At 33.0% G+C, this 16,208-nt stretch overlaps 2 protein-coding genes across 9 annotated transcripts; both read left to right on the top strand.

Annotated features, from left to right (window-relative positions):
• The first annotated feature begins 747 nt into the window (after window positions 1-747).
• LOC127082719 (probable cyclic nucleotide-gated ion channel 16) lies at window positions 748-3,581 on the top strand. The gene is made up of 6 exons (XM_051022943.1): window positions 748-1,344; window positions 1,429-1,641; window positions 1,755-2,068; window positions 2,169-2,280; window positions 2,374-2,610; window positions 2,702-3,581. The coding sequence occupies exons 1-6, from the start codon at window positions 895-897 to the stop codon at window positions 3,437-3,439; spliced, it is 2,064 nt and encodes a 687-aa protein (XP_050878900.1). The 5' UTR covers window positions 748-894; the 3' UTR covers window positions 3,440-3,581.
• A 705-nt stretch (window positions 3,582-4,286) lies between these two features.
• On the top strand, window positions 4,287-9,952 carry LOC127082720 (ACT domain-containing protein ACR3). Of its 8 annotated transcripts, none has more exons than XM_051022951.1 (9): window positions 4,287-4,489; window positions 4,612-4,694; window positions 5,066-5,137; window positions 7,666-7,711; window positions 7,893-8,007; window positions 8,326-8,393; window positions 8,516-9,136; window positions 9,254-9,358; window positions 9,464-9,952. In XM_051022951.1, the coding sequence occupies exons 3-9, from the start codon at window positions 5,067-5,069 to the stop codon at window positions 9,782-9,784; spliced, it is 1,347 nt and encodes a 448-aa protein (XP_050878908.1). In that variant the 5' UTR covers window positions 4,287-4,489; window positions 4,612-4,694; window position 5,066; the 3' UTR covers window positions 9,785-9,952. The 8 variants fall into 8 exon arrangements, with proteins under 8 accessions (XP_050878908.1, XP_050878909.1, XP_050878903.1 ...); XM_051022952.1 differs by having other exon boundaries at window positions 4,287-4,505; XM_051022946.1 differs by having other exon boundaries at window positions 4,287-4,510.
• Window positions 9,953-16,208: the final 6,256 nt, after the last annotated feature.

Raw genomic sequence — 16,208 nt, 5'->3', positions numbered from 1 at the left:
AGAAATTTCAATTTAGTTGAAATTTCTGATATAACATGACACTTTTGGAATTTTCGATAATATTGTAAATTCATGAAAATTTTATAAATTCCGATATACCGAAAATTATAAATGCATTGTTAGAATTTTAGTTTATACCAAAACGATTTTTAAATTTTGAAACTATGGAAAGTTCCAAATATAAACGTGGGGATGGCAAGTTAAAACTTCATATTTAAGAAGCCCACGGATGTAGCAAGCAGTTAATGCATTAAGGGATGCCAATTTGATTCTTACTTGTACCATTTTTCTTACTTATATTTATCATTTTTCCATCTAACTTTGTTTAGTTATTATAATTATTACTATAGCTATATAAATTGGTCCAACAGTCCTTTCTTTTATGCCTTCATAAAATTTGTTTTCAACAATACACTTATGTTATAATTAATAAATTATTTTTATAATTATATAAATATTATCTTTTTAATAAAAAAACTATAATTAATATGATTTATTTAATTATAAATAAAAAACTTTAGTTATTTTTCCATTTTTTAATAAGTTATTATAATAATCATCATAGTTAATTTAGTTCATGCATTAAGATGTTAAAAATAACATAATTATTTTTGTAATGTAGCTTAAAGATTAGATTGATAAATTTTAGATGTTTCAGAGATTATTAGTTTATTTATATTATTTAAGGACTAAATTGAAGAAAATAATAATTAGCTCTCATTCCTAACTTAACGTTGAACCAGAAGCTAGTGCCCAAATATTTTGGAACCTTTTCCATTCTCCTCCCTCTTTGCAGCAACCATGAACATCGATGTCCCAATGCACCTTTTCCGGTGATTAGAATCATGCATGGTAAAAACCAATTAATTAACTAATCAAAAAAATATTAAAAAAATGAATAGAGATATACAACAATTCGCAATATCATCTTCATCACATTTTCAACGTTTTCCAAAATCATTCTCTCTCCGTAAAAAAGTTCCATGGTGGTACCAAATACAACATCCACGTTCACCATTTCTTGCAAAATGGAACGTAATCTTCCTCTACTCCTGCCTCTTTGCTCTCTTTCTAGACCCTCTTTATTTCTATATTCCCGTCACAGGAGACAAAGCATGCTTGCAAACAGATTTAGTCCTCGGCGTTTTCGTCACGTTATTGCGTATCGTTGCCGATCTCTTCTTCTTCTTTCATATCATTCTTAAGTTTCGCACCGCTTTTAATTCCCCTACCTCTCATGTATATGGCCGCAAAGAGCTTATCACCGATCCCGGGATGATTACCCGTCGATACCTCAGGCATGATTTCGTCATTGATCTTCTTGCCTGCCTTCCTTTGCCTCAGGTTAGTTGCTAAATATTTTATCATTTCATTAATCATAATAACATTACAATATAACATTTGAATATGTGACGCTTCAAATTTCAGATAGTTATTTGGATTGTGATTCCGGCCACAAAAAACTCGACCGCAGCTCATTCAAACCACACTCTGTCCCTGATAGTTCTAATTCAGTACATTCCAAGACTGTTTCAGATTTTTCCTTTACAACGCAGAATCTTGAAGACTAGTGGGCTTATAGCAAAAACTGCTATGGCAGGTGCATTGTACAATCTCGGTTTCTACATGCTCGCCAGCCATGTAATTAATCAACAGTTTCAAAACCAATAATAGAAATAGAAATCAAACTTATAATGTTTTTTTGATAATAATTAACTTGTGTGTTATGTTATGTCTTGTGTTTGTCAGTGCAGGTTTTAGGAGCAACGTGGTATGTGACGTCGATTCAGAGACAATACGAGTGTTGGAGAATAATGTGCAAGAAGGAAATGAACAGAACACATTCACCTTCTTGTAATCCTTCTTTTCTTGATTGTAGTACTCTTGACACCCGCGAGCGACAAGTTTGGTTTAGACGCACTCGTGTACTCTCTGCTTGCGATGCACTCAATGATAGAAACCACTTTCAGTTCGGAATGTTTGCTGATGCTTTTACTGATCATGTCTCTTCCTCAAGATTCTTTCAAAAATATTTTTATTGCCTCTGGTGGGGTTTGAAAAATCTCAGGTTTGATGTCATAACTTAGTGCAAATTTGCCAGTTTTTCATAAGTTTTTTAAGCAATCACTTCATAACTTATTCTTAAAAGTTATTTTGATAATTTGCAGCTCATACGGACAAAATCTTCAGACTAGTACTTACAGCGGCGAAACGTTATTTTCAAGTTTCATATGCATAGCAGGCCTTATTCTGTTTGCACATCTCATTGGTAACATGCAGGTATTGTAAGAAAATTTGAAAAATAAACTATAGTATTTTCACTATAAAATACTAATAATGATTCTTGATTTGATCTTTTACATGAAATTAAAGAATTATCTGCAATCCTCAACTGCGAGACTTGAAGAGTGGAGACTTAAACAAAAAGATACAGAAGAATGGATGAATCATCGCCAACTTCCAGTAGAACTACAACAACGTGTTCGTCGCTTTGTTCAGTACAAATGGCTTGCCACGAGAGGTGTTGACGAAGAAGCCATTTTGAAATCCTTGCCTATTGATCTTCGACGCCAGATTCAGAGGCATCTCTGTCTTGATATTGTTCGCCGAGTAAGTCTCTTGTAGCTGGTGAGAACAACTAACTGGTATAACTAACTTTTATATCTAATGAATACATCAAATTAATAGTTATTGTGTTCAGGTACCGTTTTTTGGCCAAATGGACGATCAACTTCTCGATGCTATATGCGAACGTCTAGTTTCATCGTTGAACACGAAAGATTCATATATAGCTAGAGAAGGCGATCCAGTTCGAGAGATGCTTTTTATCATCAGAGGAAGTATAGAGAGTTCTACAACAGATGGTGGTAGATCAGGATTCTTCAATTCCATCACCCTAAAACCAGGTGACTTTTGTGGCGAAGAATTGCTAACATGGGCTTTAACGCCCGATCCTAGTCTTAACCTTCCAGATTCCACAAGAACGGTTAAGACATTAACCGAAGTAGAAGCATTTGCACTTCGAGCAGACGATCTCAAATTCGTATCAAGCCAATTTAAGCGTCTGCACAGCAAGAAACTGCAACACGCTTTCAGATACTATTCGCATCAGTGGAGAGCTTGGGGTGCGTCGTTTATACAAGCAGCTTGGAGGCGTCACCGGAAGAGAGAATTGGCGATGGAGTTGTTAGAAAAAGAGAATCTTTATTATGAAAGTGTTATGGAGCTAGAGGGTGATGAAGGTAGTGGTGCAGGAGAGAGTTCCAATGCTAATCATGGACAGAATTTCGGGGCTACATTTTTGGCTTCGAGATTCGCTGCAAACACGAAGAAAGGCGCGGTTAAAAAGGTTACAATAAACCCTGATGATAGCAGTTTGAAAATGCCTAAGATGTTCAAGCCAACTGAGCCTGATTTCTCAACATTTCAAGAAGATTAATTGATTAATTATATCAAGTCTCATAGCCAAAAGCAATTATTGGTTTGTGCTTCTTAGGTTGTAATTGTATTGTATCTAACTAACTAGTTGTACAATAGTGTATCAAAGTTATATTACATAATACTAAAGAAACTTTGTAACATATCTTTGTCAAAATCATGCACATGGTTATTATAACTAAACTACTTGTCAATCTCCTAAACATGGACATAAAATGAAATTTTTTGTTTTGGTCTTCCAAAATGGAACATGTGATTGGTTATGTGTACTTGATATGATAGTCACACCTAGCCAACTTCTACACAGTACTATAGTACTGTATTTACCAAAAGTGTCGTGCAAGACGAACTACAATACACAGAATCTCATATTTTTAATTAATTAATCTATGGCCAAAATGACCTCATAAACACTTTAGCTTCTTACAGAATCTCAGAAAAGTTTGAGACGACTTCTGATTCTATCTAAAGTCGTCTCAAGTTTAAGTTTGAGACAGTTCTGATTCTACTCAAAGTCGTATCAAGTTTTTGAAGACTCTGTCTAACATAAGTGATGTTTGATTATGCAACAAATATTTTATGATATACTACTATTTAGTCTTGACAAAATTTAAGTTGATATGCGATAATCTTTAGTGCACACGCGATAATCTTTAGTGCACACCCTGAAAGACGTCTGGATTCTACCGTATGTTACGTCCTTCCAACAGATACGACAACACCCAACTCACATGTGAGATATCACAATCCTAAAACAAACAAAAGAGTATTATGTTTTGTGGTAAGTGGTCACCCTTTTTTTTATTGTTATTATTGACTCAATAATGGTTTTCTAGAATGAACCCCACGCCCACAGCACTAAGAGAAACAACATTAATTTTTTTCTTTTGCTCAAAGGTGAGAGAGAGAGAGAGAGGAGGGAGAAAAACAAACGACACAAGAGACAGAGAGACCTTGTTGAATTGAGTGGTATTCCAACGTCGAAAGCAGATAGAGAATCTGCGTCCAAGACACAGCTTTCTTTTCATCTGACAAAACAAAATTGACAGCTGTATGTATATAAGCTTGTACGGTTAGTGGGGTTGGAACATTGCAATTTGCAACAAACTAGCTATGTGTTTGTTTATCTTATATTAATTCATGTTTATGTTTCTTCAACTCCTTCCTGTGCAGAATTTTCATGTTTTGGAAAGTGTTCTGTTTCTGTGATATTTTCTATCTTCTTCAGCTTCTGTATTAGAAGGAGTAAAAGACATGTAAGTTGCGCTTTCTTCCCATATTATAGCTAGAGTTCTGTTTATTGAGTAAAGTATGTTAAAGTGGATACAACTATACAAGAACAAAACATTGATTAGAGAGATTTCAATATTTAGTGCGTCATAACAGTATCACGCCATTTTTTAATTAATATAAAAAAATTCACCTAACTCGTTCTTATTTAGTGAATGTCAACGATTTGCATAAAACATTGTATATTCTTGTTGTGACTACTTATGCATAATTATTGGAATGTTGCTTTTGTTTTTTCTTTTTTTATTCTTGATGAATGACCATATATATATATATATATGGTGTGTTTCTAAGTGGAAACTTTGCTTGCAGAAATAACAAAGGCTTTTCTGTGTAGAATGGGTGCAGTTTGTTGGCCATATTTTGATCCTGAGTATGAGAATTTCAGCAACAGAATCAACCCTCCAAGGTTCATTTTTACTATCTTTTCTTTCAATTGCAATTTTGTTTTTTTAAGGCAGAGTGAATAGCACTTTTTTTGAAGCTTTTGTTTGATTATATTTTTGAAGTTGTGTTCCTTTAATATGGGTGTTAAATGTTATCCACTAATTTACATACCAAAAAAATGTTGTCCACTGATTTGTATCATCTCAATCATTATCCATCAAGTAATCCACTTAACAGCATACGAATGGATGGGATTCGATATATTCATTTATAAAAAAAATCTAAAAGATTATATTAAATGATACTCTCTTTATTTTTTTAAGGATGTTTTGGACTTTTCACATATTTTTTTAAAAAATATTATTATATTAAAAGAGAAATTACAATGAATTTTATAATATTATATTTTTTAATTGTATAGTAAAGATAAATTAAATAATTGAAAAAAACAGCGATAATAAATATTTCAATAATAGAAAAAATAACATTAATAATTTTTTAAAATTATAAAACTATTTATATTTTTGTAAAAAAATATTCTCCAAACTGATTTATAAAAAAACGAGGGAGTAATTCAAATTAATTGAATAAAAATTTAAATATAAAGTAATTTTATTAAATTTACTCAAAAATTAATTATTTTTATGTAAAGTTAAAATGTAATATATCAACTATCAAACATGGTCAAAATCTGATGGCCCCAGCTGGCCACTGCGAAGTTTTCCGAGGGCTGCCACGGTTATTAAGTAATTTTTTATTTTGAAAATAGACAAATTTATTTCTTAAAACATTAATTATTTATTTAATAAATTAGTATGGGCTATTTAAGTTAATTGAGTGTAAATGATAGGTTTATGTTCAATCTTTAATGGAAAATATATATATATATATATATATATATTATATATATATATATATATATATATATATATATATATAATATATATATATATATATATATATATATATATATATATATATATTCATTTATAGTGAAAATTGTGAAGATGATATTAAATATATTTCAAAAAATTGAAAAAGTGTAATGAATTTAGTTAAAAATAAAAATATTGAATTGATTAAATTGAATATTTTAAAATAAATTTTAATATATTAAGCAAAATAACGATTTTTTAGAGATTAATTACTTACCATTAATATAAAATATTTTATGCATCACAATTATTTATATATACTATTGTATTAGTGGTTAAAATGAAAATTAGTATCAATAAAAGTTTAACAGCAGTATTAATTGACAATATAATATATTTTTACACTATTGATTTTATTTATTTATTAGAATCTAAGTTAATTTCTTTTTAAGCAATGAGACAAAAATTAGATAAAAGGAAAGATTAGTTTATTATATATCTTATGTATCATTAAATACTTACAAAACTTGATGTAGTTATTTATATTCTGTCTTTCTTCATTATCATAAAGACTATTGTCTAAAAGTTTAACACATAGGACAATTTTCTTTTTACCTATCCATCGTATTAACACCTTTTTTACAAATATTTTATAACTAATTTTGGAAGGATATAAACATATGTAGAGTCTTAAACTCATTTTGATAAGTTAGTTCTTTTTTATAATCAATAGAAAAGTTAAAATAAAAAATGAGCACTAGGGTGTTCACCTATATACAACTAAAAAAACAAAAAAGAAAAAACACTAAAAAACCAAAATCAAGAACAAAATTGAATCGACTAACCACCCGTAAAAAAACACAAAAATAGAGAAAAAAAACTATGATTAACAAATATCAGAGTTATTATATCATTCGGACTAAAATAAATTAGTTAATAATTTATGATTAATGACTATTATTTTATAAGTTATAATTAATGATCGATGATTTATAGTTGATAATTTAATTGAATGATTTAATAAAATTAACGGTTCAATTAATTAATATATTAAAATAATATAAAAATATATTTAATATATAATTATTTTATTTTAAATTAAATTAAATTATAAAAAATATTATTAAATTTTAGTTATAATAATCATAAAAAAATAAAATAAAAAATAATAAGGAATGAACTATAAACTATAAACTAAAATATTATTTGAAATAGCATCCGAAAAATAAAATATAAACTAGTATCTTATAATAAAAAGTTTATTACAAATAAATATGAACTTATTAAGTATAAATTAAAGCTAAAAATATATATTTCCAAACCGAACCTATGGGGAATAAATGAGAATGATATAGAAAAAACTGTCATTTAAAAAACTTATCATTTAAATCTCTCGTACTCTTTCTAATAGAGCTTTCTATTTTCTTTTATTTTTGAAAAATGAAGAGAATTCCAAATCATATTCGCTTGGCCTCTATTTATTACTTTAAGCTTCTGATTATATCATTCTTAATTAAATTTATTTATATTCTTTTGTCAAAAAAGTTGTAACATAGTTTTTAAAGTGGTGACGTTAGCAAATGAAATTTGATAAAATTGAAATGATTTTATCAAATATGGGATTAGGATTTGAAGATGGTAAAATTCTGATTTTTTTTTTATTTGCACTTTGCAGGGTATCAGTGGACAATTCTAGTTGCCATAACTGTACACTAATCAAGGTATTATTATTACTCAAAACCCTAACAATTTTCTAATTTTTTAGGATTTTCACAAATTATATTCAATTTTCAAACTTATAATCTCAATGATCATCGTTTTTCAATGGTTGATAAAGAATTAATATATGCAATTTTCTACTGATGCATTTTAATTGTCTTTTTTGATAATAAAAAAATGCAGTTTGATAGTGTTAACAAACCTGGAATTCTGCTGGAAGTTGTGCAAATTTTGACAGACCTTGACTTTATAATTACCAAAGCTTACATATCTTCTGATGGGGGATGGTTCATGGATGGTATGTTTGAGATTAATTGAACTTTCATTCCAAAATGAATTAACTACTACGATATCGGTATGATATGTAGCAACGACACCTCTGAAAAAATGTGTGTCTGTATCCGTGTTTGACACTTACATTAACAGCTATGATTACGTTTAATTTATTCATATTTTCAAATTATTAACGTGTTTTTGGTGCCGCGCTTTATAGTGTATATGGTATTAACCTAGTTACAAGTATAAGTATCAAGTAATTCCTATTCGTGTTGAGTATGACTCGTAACGCGGCACGATTCAGGGGTAGTATCTTACTTGTTCGCCGAATGATATACAGTATTTCATGTCACGGATCAGCATGGGAAAAAGATAACAGATGACAAAACCATTGACCTCATTGAAAAGGTATATAAATCTCTGATATATTCTTATATTAAGATATGGTTTCTATTTAGCCACCATGTAACAGACTCAATCAATTTTGCTAGGGAATAATTGCTATCTGTTAACAGTTTTTCATACAATAGGCTCTAGGACCGAAAAGCCAGAGTAAAGAAGGAGTGAAGAGTTGGACCGGAAAACGGGTTGGGGTGCATTCCGTTGGCGATCATATAGCCATTGAGCTAATCGGGAGAGACCGCCCCGGTCTCTTGTCTGAGATCTCAGCTGTTCTTGCCAGCCTCCATTTTAACGTGGTTGTAGCTGAAGTTTGGACTCATAACCGAAGAATAGCTTGCGTCCTTTATGTCAATGATGGTACGAGAAAAGCCGTGGACGATCCAAAAAGATTGTCTCTTGTGGAGGAGCAGCTCAATAACATCTTACGCGGATGCGAGGATGGTGATAAAGTTGCTAGTAGAACTAGTCTCTCCATGAGTTTCACCCATATCGATAGGCGACTCCACCAGATGTTGTTTGCTGATCGAGATTATGAAAGTTCTGGAGTAACCACGACAGAAAGTGAATGTCCTCCCTCTTTCTGGCCAAAAATAGCGATAGAATGTTGCGAGGAAAAAGGTTACTCAGTGGTTAGTGTCAGGTGCAAAGATCGCGCAAAACTCATGTTTGACATTGTTTGCACTCTTACTGATATGCAATATGTTGTTTCCCATGCCACAATCTCATCAGACAAACCTTATGCATCCCAGGTACACCACATTAATACTCTCATTTTCGCGTCTCCACTTAAACGGTTCAAATACACAGGGTAAAACTAGTTGTTTATATTGAAATTGTCTGGTTTCTAAAGAATCCTTTACATTCAGGAATACTTTATTCGGCACATGGACGGATGCACGCTTGATACAGAAGGAGAGAAAGAAAGGGTCATCAAATGCATCGAAGCTGCTATTCAAAGAAGAGTAAGCGAGGTAACTTACAGACTTCAATTGATTTCTGCTAGCAACTCTTCCGCATTATGCTGAAGAACTTGATTTTTTTGTTCTAAACTTTTCTCGGGCAATCTCTGTTCACAGGGTGTGAGCCTTGAGTTGTGTGCAAAGGATAGAGTGGGATTGCTGTCTGAAGTAACAAGGATTCTAAGAGAGAATGGCCTGACAGTTTGTAGGGCAGGTATATCAACTAGAGGGGAGCAAGCACTTAATGTCTTCTATGTGAGGGATGCATCAGGGAACTCAGTGGACATGAAAACTATAGAAGCTCTTCGTAAAGAAATAGGCAAGACAATGATGGTAGATGTTAAGAAGGTACCAACCTATGACAAAGAACCAGAGACAAAAGGATGGGCTAAAACTAGCTTCTTCTTTGGTAACTTGTTGGAAAGGTTCTTGGCTTAACAATCATGCATCTAGTTTTGGTTATTAATAAAGAGGCATCATGATGTATAGAAGAATAAATCTGTGTGTCTCAAGCATAGGCAGTGCTTGGACTTTGGCCCCTTTTTGTGTATCAGAATAATGCTTGTAACTTATATTTCGCGTCCTATATCTTCCTGTTTCTGTTTATAGTTTTATAGCCATCTTCGTGTAATTGGGTTATTATTCTGTCATTGGAGAAAATGAAATTAGTTACACATATTGGGATGTGTGTGGTCCACATATCTCTTATGTGTCTCACACTCGTACGACACACATCTGACATTTGGACTACACATGTATGATAGTTGCGACAAGTGTCCCAACAATTAAAATAAAAAGAGATCAAGAGATTCGAAATGGAAGTTGTTTGGCATTGTTGGTTCTAGTAGATCGATCAAACTAATGAAATTTATAACGGTCTAAGTAGGAGAATTTAATTTGACACCCTCTAAATTAATCCAAACACCCCGACACTTTAGATTATTTGACCAAAATACTATTTGAATAAAAATAAGTGAAATTGTAAAAGTAAAATAGATTATTTTGGATTTTTTAAAATGGTGGAATTCAAATGGTTTATACCAATATTTTCAAAAAAGTCCGATGATCACTTTTATGCTATCGAATATTTGGAAAATTTGATACATCATATATTTTTATTTAAATGGGGTCGTTTTTTTTTCATTTTTGTAATTGCTTGTTAACAAGGGATATTTATATAAATTTTAAATCATTATGGACCATACAAAAGTGTCGGTGTAATTCTGATCATACAAAAGTGTCGGCGCAATCCCGACCATACAAAATTTTTGTACAATCCAAATCATGTTGACTTTATGACTTCGTTTTTCCAATGCATTATACGTCATGCATACGTTGTTTGCCATGCTCTTGCACCTTCAATACATTTATCTCTCTAACAGTCAGTGAGGGACGCAATGAATAATTAGACTTCAACTTCAATCGAACTCAATGACTATTGTTGAAAAAATCAACTATAATAAGTTTATGTCTACTCACAGACCTACATGGAGATAACACAGGTGGAAAGAATATGATGTTAAGGTTACGAGACAATATGAATATTATCACATTGTATCTAGAAGCAATATGATAATTCATATTAGGAATCACCATCCATTTGTCACGCTCTTGAACACTCAAGCCAGAGATTATCAACGAACTTCTAACTTATAAAATTATGTCATATAACACTTTGGAATACAATTGTTGTGAAAAAATTTACCATCTAACTGCGTATGAACCAAGGACCACGACTTTTCACCCTATCCATGTGAATCTCCAATAGCACAAAAACCACAATTTTCATTAACCTTCACATATGTAATATCTTTAATGTATTCATACATGAAAATAGGAAATTAAGACAAATATAGGTTTCTTGAAGACTTGCTAGATGGTTGACTTAAGGGAGCCTTAATAGATGATCTCTTGGACGTTTGACTTTCATGTGAGGCATCAACATACTCCTAATATAAAGGATCATAATGCACATCACTCTTAGACCCCCTTATACTTGTGTTGGCTCACTTTTTAGGCTTGAACGTCATGGGTGGCAGACACTTGCAAGTTGTACATGGACGTGTCAGAAACGTGCAGAGTCTTTCATGATGGGAAACCTAGAAGAAACTAGATCACCCGTCCTTCCTCTATTAAAGAGATTCAAACTTAACTTTTTCACCTTTTTGCACACTTTTTCGCCAAAGCTTGTCTTTTATGTCTTCTTCAATAGCTCTTACATCTTCTCACGATCAAGCCTAACCCTTTTACAGGTACAAGTTCTATATTCTTCTCTTTCCGTTTTCCATTTATGGCGATAATTATGGATTTATACGAGAATGAAAACCTGATATAGGCTTCAACTTTTGATGGATGTATATCCTTATGGAACCAATGTTATAGAAATTTTAGGTGTCCCGATGAGATGGTTAATTGCAAATTAATGGAACTATGCATGTTTGGGAGTTGAGATAATTCCATTAGTTATGATAGTCATAGTAGCGGAAGTAGTGATAATGATTCTTTTTTTACCTTCTGTTTTTTCAAGAAGAAAGAATATAATTGTTGTCTCTGACACTGAACCCAAATAGCGTTCCTCCGATAGGAGGATAACTTTTCTTCTTCAAATGAAGATGAAGAGGTTATCCTAGAGGCATGTTCCTTGGAAGAGAGGTCTAATATTGCTTCTTCGGACGGTTCACCCACTCCCTATTTTTATTCCACCTTTCCACTGTTCATGACATTGAGGTTCTTTTCCCTTTCCCCCCCTTTAAGACGGAGGTTTTGAAGGTGTTTAATGTTGCCCCATCTCAGATCACGCCTAATGGCTGGAGTTTAATATAGGCCTACAGAATCATATGTCGGCGGCTATGGGTTCGTTCTAACTTAGGGATGCTATTCTTCTTCTACGACACTAAAGCGTATGTTGACTAGGGTTAGGTGATAATAAGCGGCTTTCCTGAGATAGCTTTGTTTAAACCCTACTCTAACTACCACAAGGGTTGAAAAGACAATTTTGTGAGGGTGAGAGGGTGATATGGCTCTTCAACAGTTACTACTTAGGAAGATGGTTCCCTATTTCCCGTTGGCCTGGATGACCAATCTAGTGGTGGTCACGTGATATAGCTTCGACCACATCACTGCTAAAGAAGTGGAGCTAGTCTAAGTTTTGGAAGAGTTTGAGGTCATGGATTCCCGCGCCATGATTATCTTGGATAGGGGGACGATAAGTCCATGGAAAAATATCTAAATAGGTTTTGATGATAACGTACTCTATTTTGAATTTTTCATGTGCTCATATACTCATCTTTAATCATTTTTTTAATAGTAGAAAAGATGTCCAAAATTTCCCTAGACGAGAGGAATGAGTGTTTGGCTAAGAGGAAGGTTGAACGCTCAGGACTAGATAATCCTCATAGTCACTTAGACGACTTGCACATCAAAAGTGTTAAGTGACAATTTGAACGTGATGCGCCCCCTGAGTCTCAAACCCACGAAACTCAGAGGCAGGGAGTTGACTCATCCTTGGCCCCAAGGGTAAGGCAGTTCATACCAGTTCTGCAGAGGGGAGCATACATCGTCCTCGAGAAGGGACTAGCCAACTCAGTTCTCTATGTGGAACGAACTTTACTTCAACGCCATCAAGTTTACTGGTTCTCTCCTTCCCTTTCCTAAGGACTTCCCATGTGTTGAGACGACTGTCTATAATAAGCCATCCATCAAGGTGTATGATCTCAAGGAGAATAATCTAGTAGGTTTTTAAAATGGAGTTTGATAACAATAAAAGCATGCTTAAACTGAGGACAAAGCTCACGGGCTACCAAGGCGGCCTAGCCAAAGGGCAGGTGGTAATAAAGGTCATGCAGGAGGATAATGAGACCTTGAAGGACCAGCTCCGGGATGCGGAGACCATGGCCAAATACTTTCTTGCCACAAAGAAAAGGTTGTATATATCTCTTGATCAAGATCGCATCTCTCAGGCGAAGCTGGAGGAGGAAGTGTATGTGCTCAAAGATGATATGGTAAAGACCTCTAACGTTTATTTTGAGTGGCCAAAGGAGAAAACAGACTTGTTTTATCATGAGATGGATTTTTTCCCACTATACATGTTCAAATTCGTCCTTGACAGAAAACTGGTGGACGATATTGATGATCCTTCTCCGGTTCAGCTAGTCGCATTTTCATTTAAGGACACCTAAGTTGAGCCTAAGGGTTGTAAGGTGACGAAGGACACTAATCGAGGGACGAATTACCAAGAAGATGCCCCAAATGAAAATCAGGTTTCCAAATAAGGTCAATGAGTCAGAGGATTTTTCTTATTTCTTTTTGGTTTTTTAATATGTAATCAGGCCTCTGGCAATTTTATTTGGTTAGCCCACATATGCTCTTTATCTAATATTGACCACTGCCCTTAAGGGCTTTCTTTTATATTTGACTTGCTTCATTATTATTGTCGTATCTATATGAATTGTTTGGGAATATCCCTCAGCCAAGTTTTGCCTTGGTGCTCTTGTGGAGAACACTGATTCTTTGTAGGAGATGATAATATTGTCTTAAGGGCGAAGGGGATCCAACATGTTTAATTGCCTTACATGGTGACAAGGATTTATGTATAAGGATCAAATATGTTTAACCTCAAAGGACGGCAAGGATTCATGTATAAGGATCTAAATATGGATATATGTGCTTGCAAGTATGAAGACAGCAATAACATGTTGACTTGATTTTGATGTTGACAACGATCTTAAAAGGATTCTTCATCAGTCTTGTTGTTTAAGGATGTGATTTTTCAAGTGATGGTACTTCATGTGTTTTTTCAAATGATGGTGTTTGTCAATTTGTTGTTCACCAGTCTTGTTGTCAAGGATATGATTGTTCAAGTGATGGTGCTTGATTTATTTTATCAAGTGGTTATGTTTGATAAGTTCTTTATCAAGTGATGGTGGTTGGTATGATAATAAAGTGATGGTTCTTAATCAAGATGAAGTATGGGTATCATTGTTTTGCTTTTGTGCCTATTTATGAAGACAACACTTTATGTCAAGCAAAATCCAGAGAAGTCATCAAAGATATATGATCAAGTAGTTTACTTGATGATGGAGTTTATTATGAAGACTTATCTCAAGCCTCATTAAAATAATATCCAAATTTCCAGTAAAAATGTATAAAGATATCCTCTTTAACATGTTCTTGAATATTAAGTCTTCTCTTTAAAGCCAACACTATAGTCAAAAGACATTCAATTGAAGGTTTCTATTTCAAGGATCACCGATGGTTTGACTTCTCAACTCTAAGATGATGGTAATCAACATGAAGACATATTAAGCCTCATTAATAAGATTCAACGCTCATGTGTGATAATAAACTCAAAGACAATGATGCCAAAATTGAAGCTTTAGAGTTGTAAAAGAGAGAAAGTGTGAAAACTTGTCTACTCGTATTCGTCTGAGAGACTAGTGTCTTGTAAAGACACAAGGATATTTTTGGAAATACAATGGCTAAATCACACACACTAAAAAAATTTGAGAAGCCTCTCATATTTAATTTAAATCACCAAAAAAAAAATTAGGCCTACAATGTTAATCATGAGAGTGCCTAACTGATTGGAAGATCTTTTTCAACTAAATAATTAATTAGATCATTAGCCTAATTGATTAGGCGTTGCTTAATTGAGTCTAAAATCGAATGGGATGATATTTTAATGATTGGTAACATGTATATATCAAAACCTTCCATTTGTAGTCTTATTAATAGATTACTTAGGGTGTTTAACTAATTAGCATAATCAATTAGGTGAGTTAATTCACTCATGGATTGTTTCCAAATTTATACCACACCTTGGCCTATAAATAAAGAGCTTCTCTATCAATTTTTCACATCCAAAAAATGAGAAAAAACTCACTTTTCATTTCTATCATCACCTTTCTAAATCACTCATGTTTTCTTACATATTTTTGCCATAGTGCTTTGAGAGTGCTCTTGAGTCTAAGTGGAGATATTTGCCCTAGGTGAGGGCAAATATGTAAATTTACCAAAAGTGAATATTTCTCTTGTGTAAATAATTTTTTCATAGGAAATATATATTTTGGTTATGAGATCAACTGGTTAAAAGCTTTTGTTTGTATTGGGAGATTGTCTTAGGAAGTCTTTGTTTGGTTCGTGAGCTTCGCCTTAGAGAAAAAGCTATTTTTTGGTTCGTGAAGGTCAGCCAATGAAAAATCTCCACAATGTTTCTTGAGCTTAGGCTAGTTAAAAGCTCTATCAGTTCTAGCTTATCCTAATTAAAATATCTCTTAGTTTCTAAGTTCAACCTGGTGGAAAAGCTGAATAGGTTCGAGATCAACCTGATAACAATATCGGTTCAGTTCGTGGCTAGCTTGTGTAAAACATTGGATTGGTTCAGTGGATAGTCAACTAAAACTATGTCTTGGTTTGATATCTTCCTGTGCAAAATCACTATTTGGTTTTGAGACTAACCGGTTTAAGCCTTATTCGCTGTTTGGTTAGAAGTTGGCATGAAAACTTCATTTTTTTTGTATAAGGGGTTCGTGGACACACCTTTCTAAAAGCTTTCAAGTTTAATGGATACTCTCAAGAATAATTCTTGGGGACATATATAGGTCTTCTCTACCAAACCAACATAATTCCTTGGTGTTATCATTATTCCCTGACTCTTTACTTATTTCAGTAGTTTTCTCTTTACTTTGGTTTTTCGCTGCATATTTACTCAAAATATTTTCAAATTCTTATTTTTCAAAGTTTATATTTTGAATTGTGGGAAAAAATAATCAATGGTCCATTTACCCCTACTTAGTATGTTAATGGTGAAGTAGTAGATAAACCTGATTTCATATGAGTTGTAGAAGACAAGAGAAAGTTCGAA

Source organism: Lathyrus oleraceus, chromosome 5 (assembly GCF_024323335.1).
Source record: "Lathyrus oleraceus cultivar Zhongwan6 chromosome 5, CAAS_Psat_ZW6_1.0, whole genome shotgun sequence".
NCBI lineage: Eukaryota > Viridiplantae > Streptophyta > Magnoliopsida > Fabales > Fabaceae > Lathyrus > Lathyrus oleraceus.
This window is presented reverse-complemented; position numbering and strand designations above follow the sequence as displayed.

Excerpts from the sequence above, each read along its gene's own strand:
- LOC127082719 (XM_051022943.1), top strand. The coding sequence starts at position 895 with ATGAATAGAGATATACAACAATTCGCAATATCATCTTCATCACATTTT. Across the intron at positions 2,069-2,168 it reads TGGGGTTTGAAAAATCTCAG|CTCATACGGACAAAATCTTC; the intron begins GTTTGATGTCAT and ends GATAATTTGCAG. Across the intron at positions 2,611-2,701 it reads GTCTTGATATTGTTCGCCGA|GTACCGTTTTTTGGCCAAAT; the intron begins GTAAGTCTCTTG and ends TATTGTGTTCAG.
- LOC127082720 (XM_051022951.1), top strand. The coding sequence starts at position 5,067 with ATGGGTGCAGTTTGTTGGCCATATTTTGATCCTGAGTATGAGAATTTC. Across the intron at positions 7,712-7,892 it reads ATAACTGTACACTAATCAAG|TTTGATAGTGTTAACAAACC; the intron begins GTATTATTATTA and ends AAAAAAATGCAG. Across the intron at positions 9,359-9,463 it reads TTCAAAGAAGAGTAAGCGAG|GGTGTGAGCCTTGAGTTGTG; the intron begins GTAACTTACAGA and ends CTCTGTTCACAG.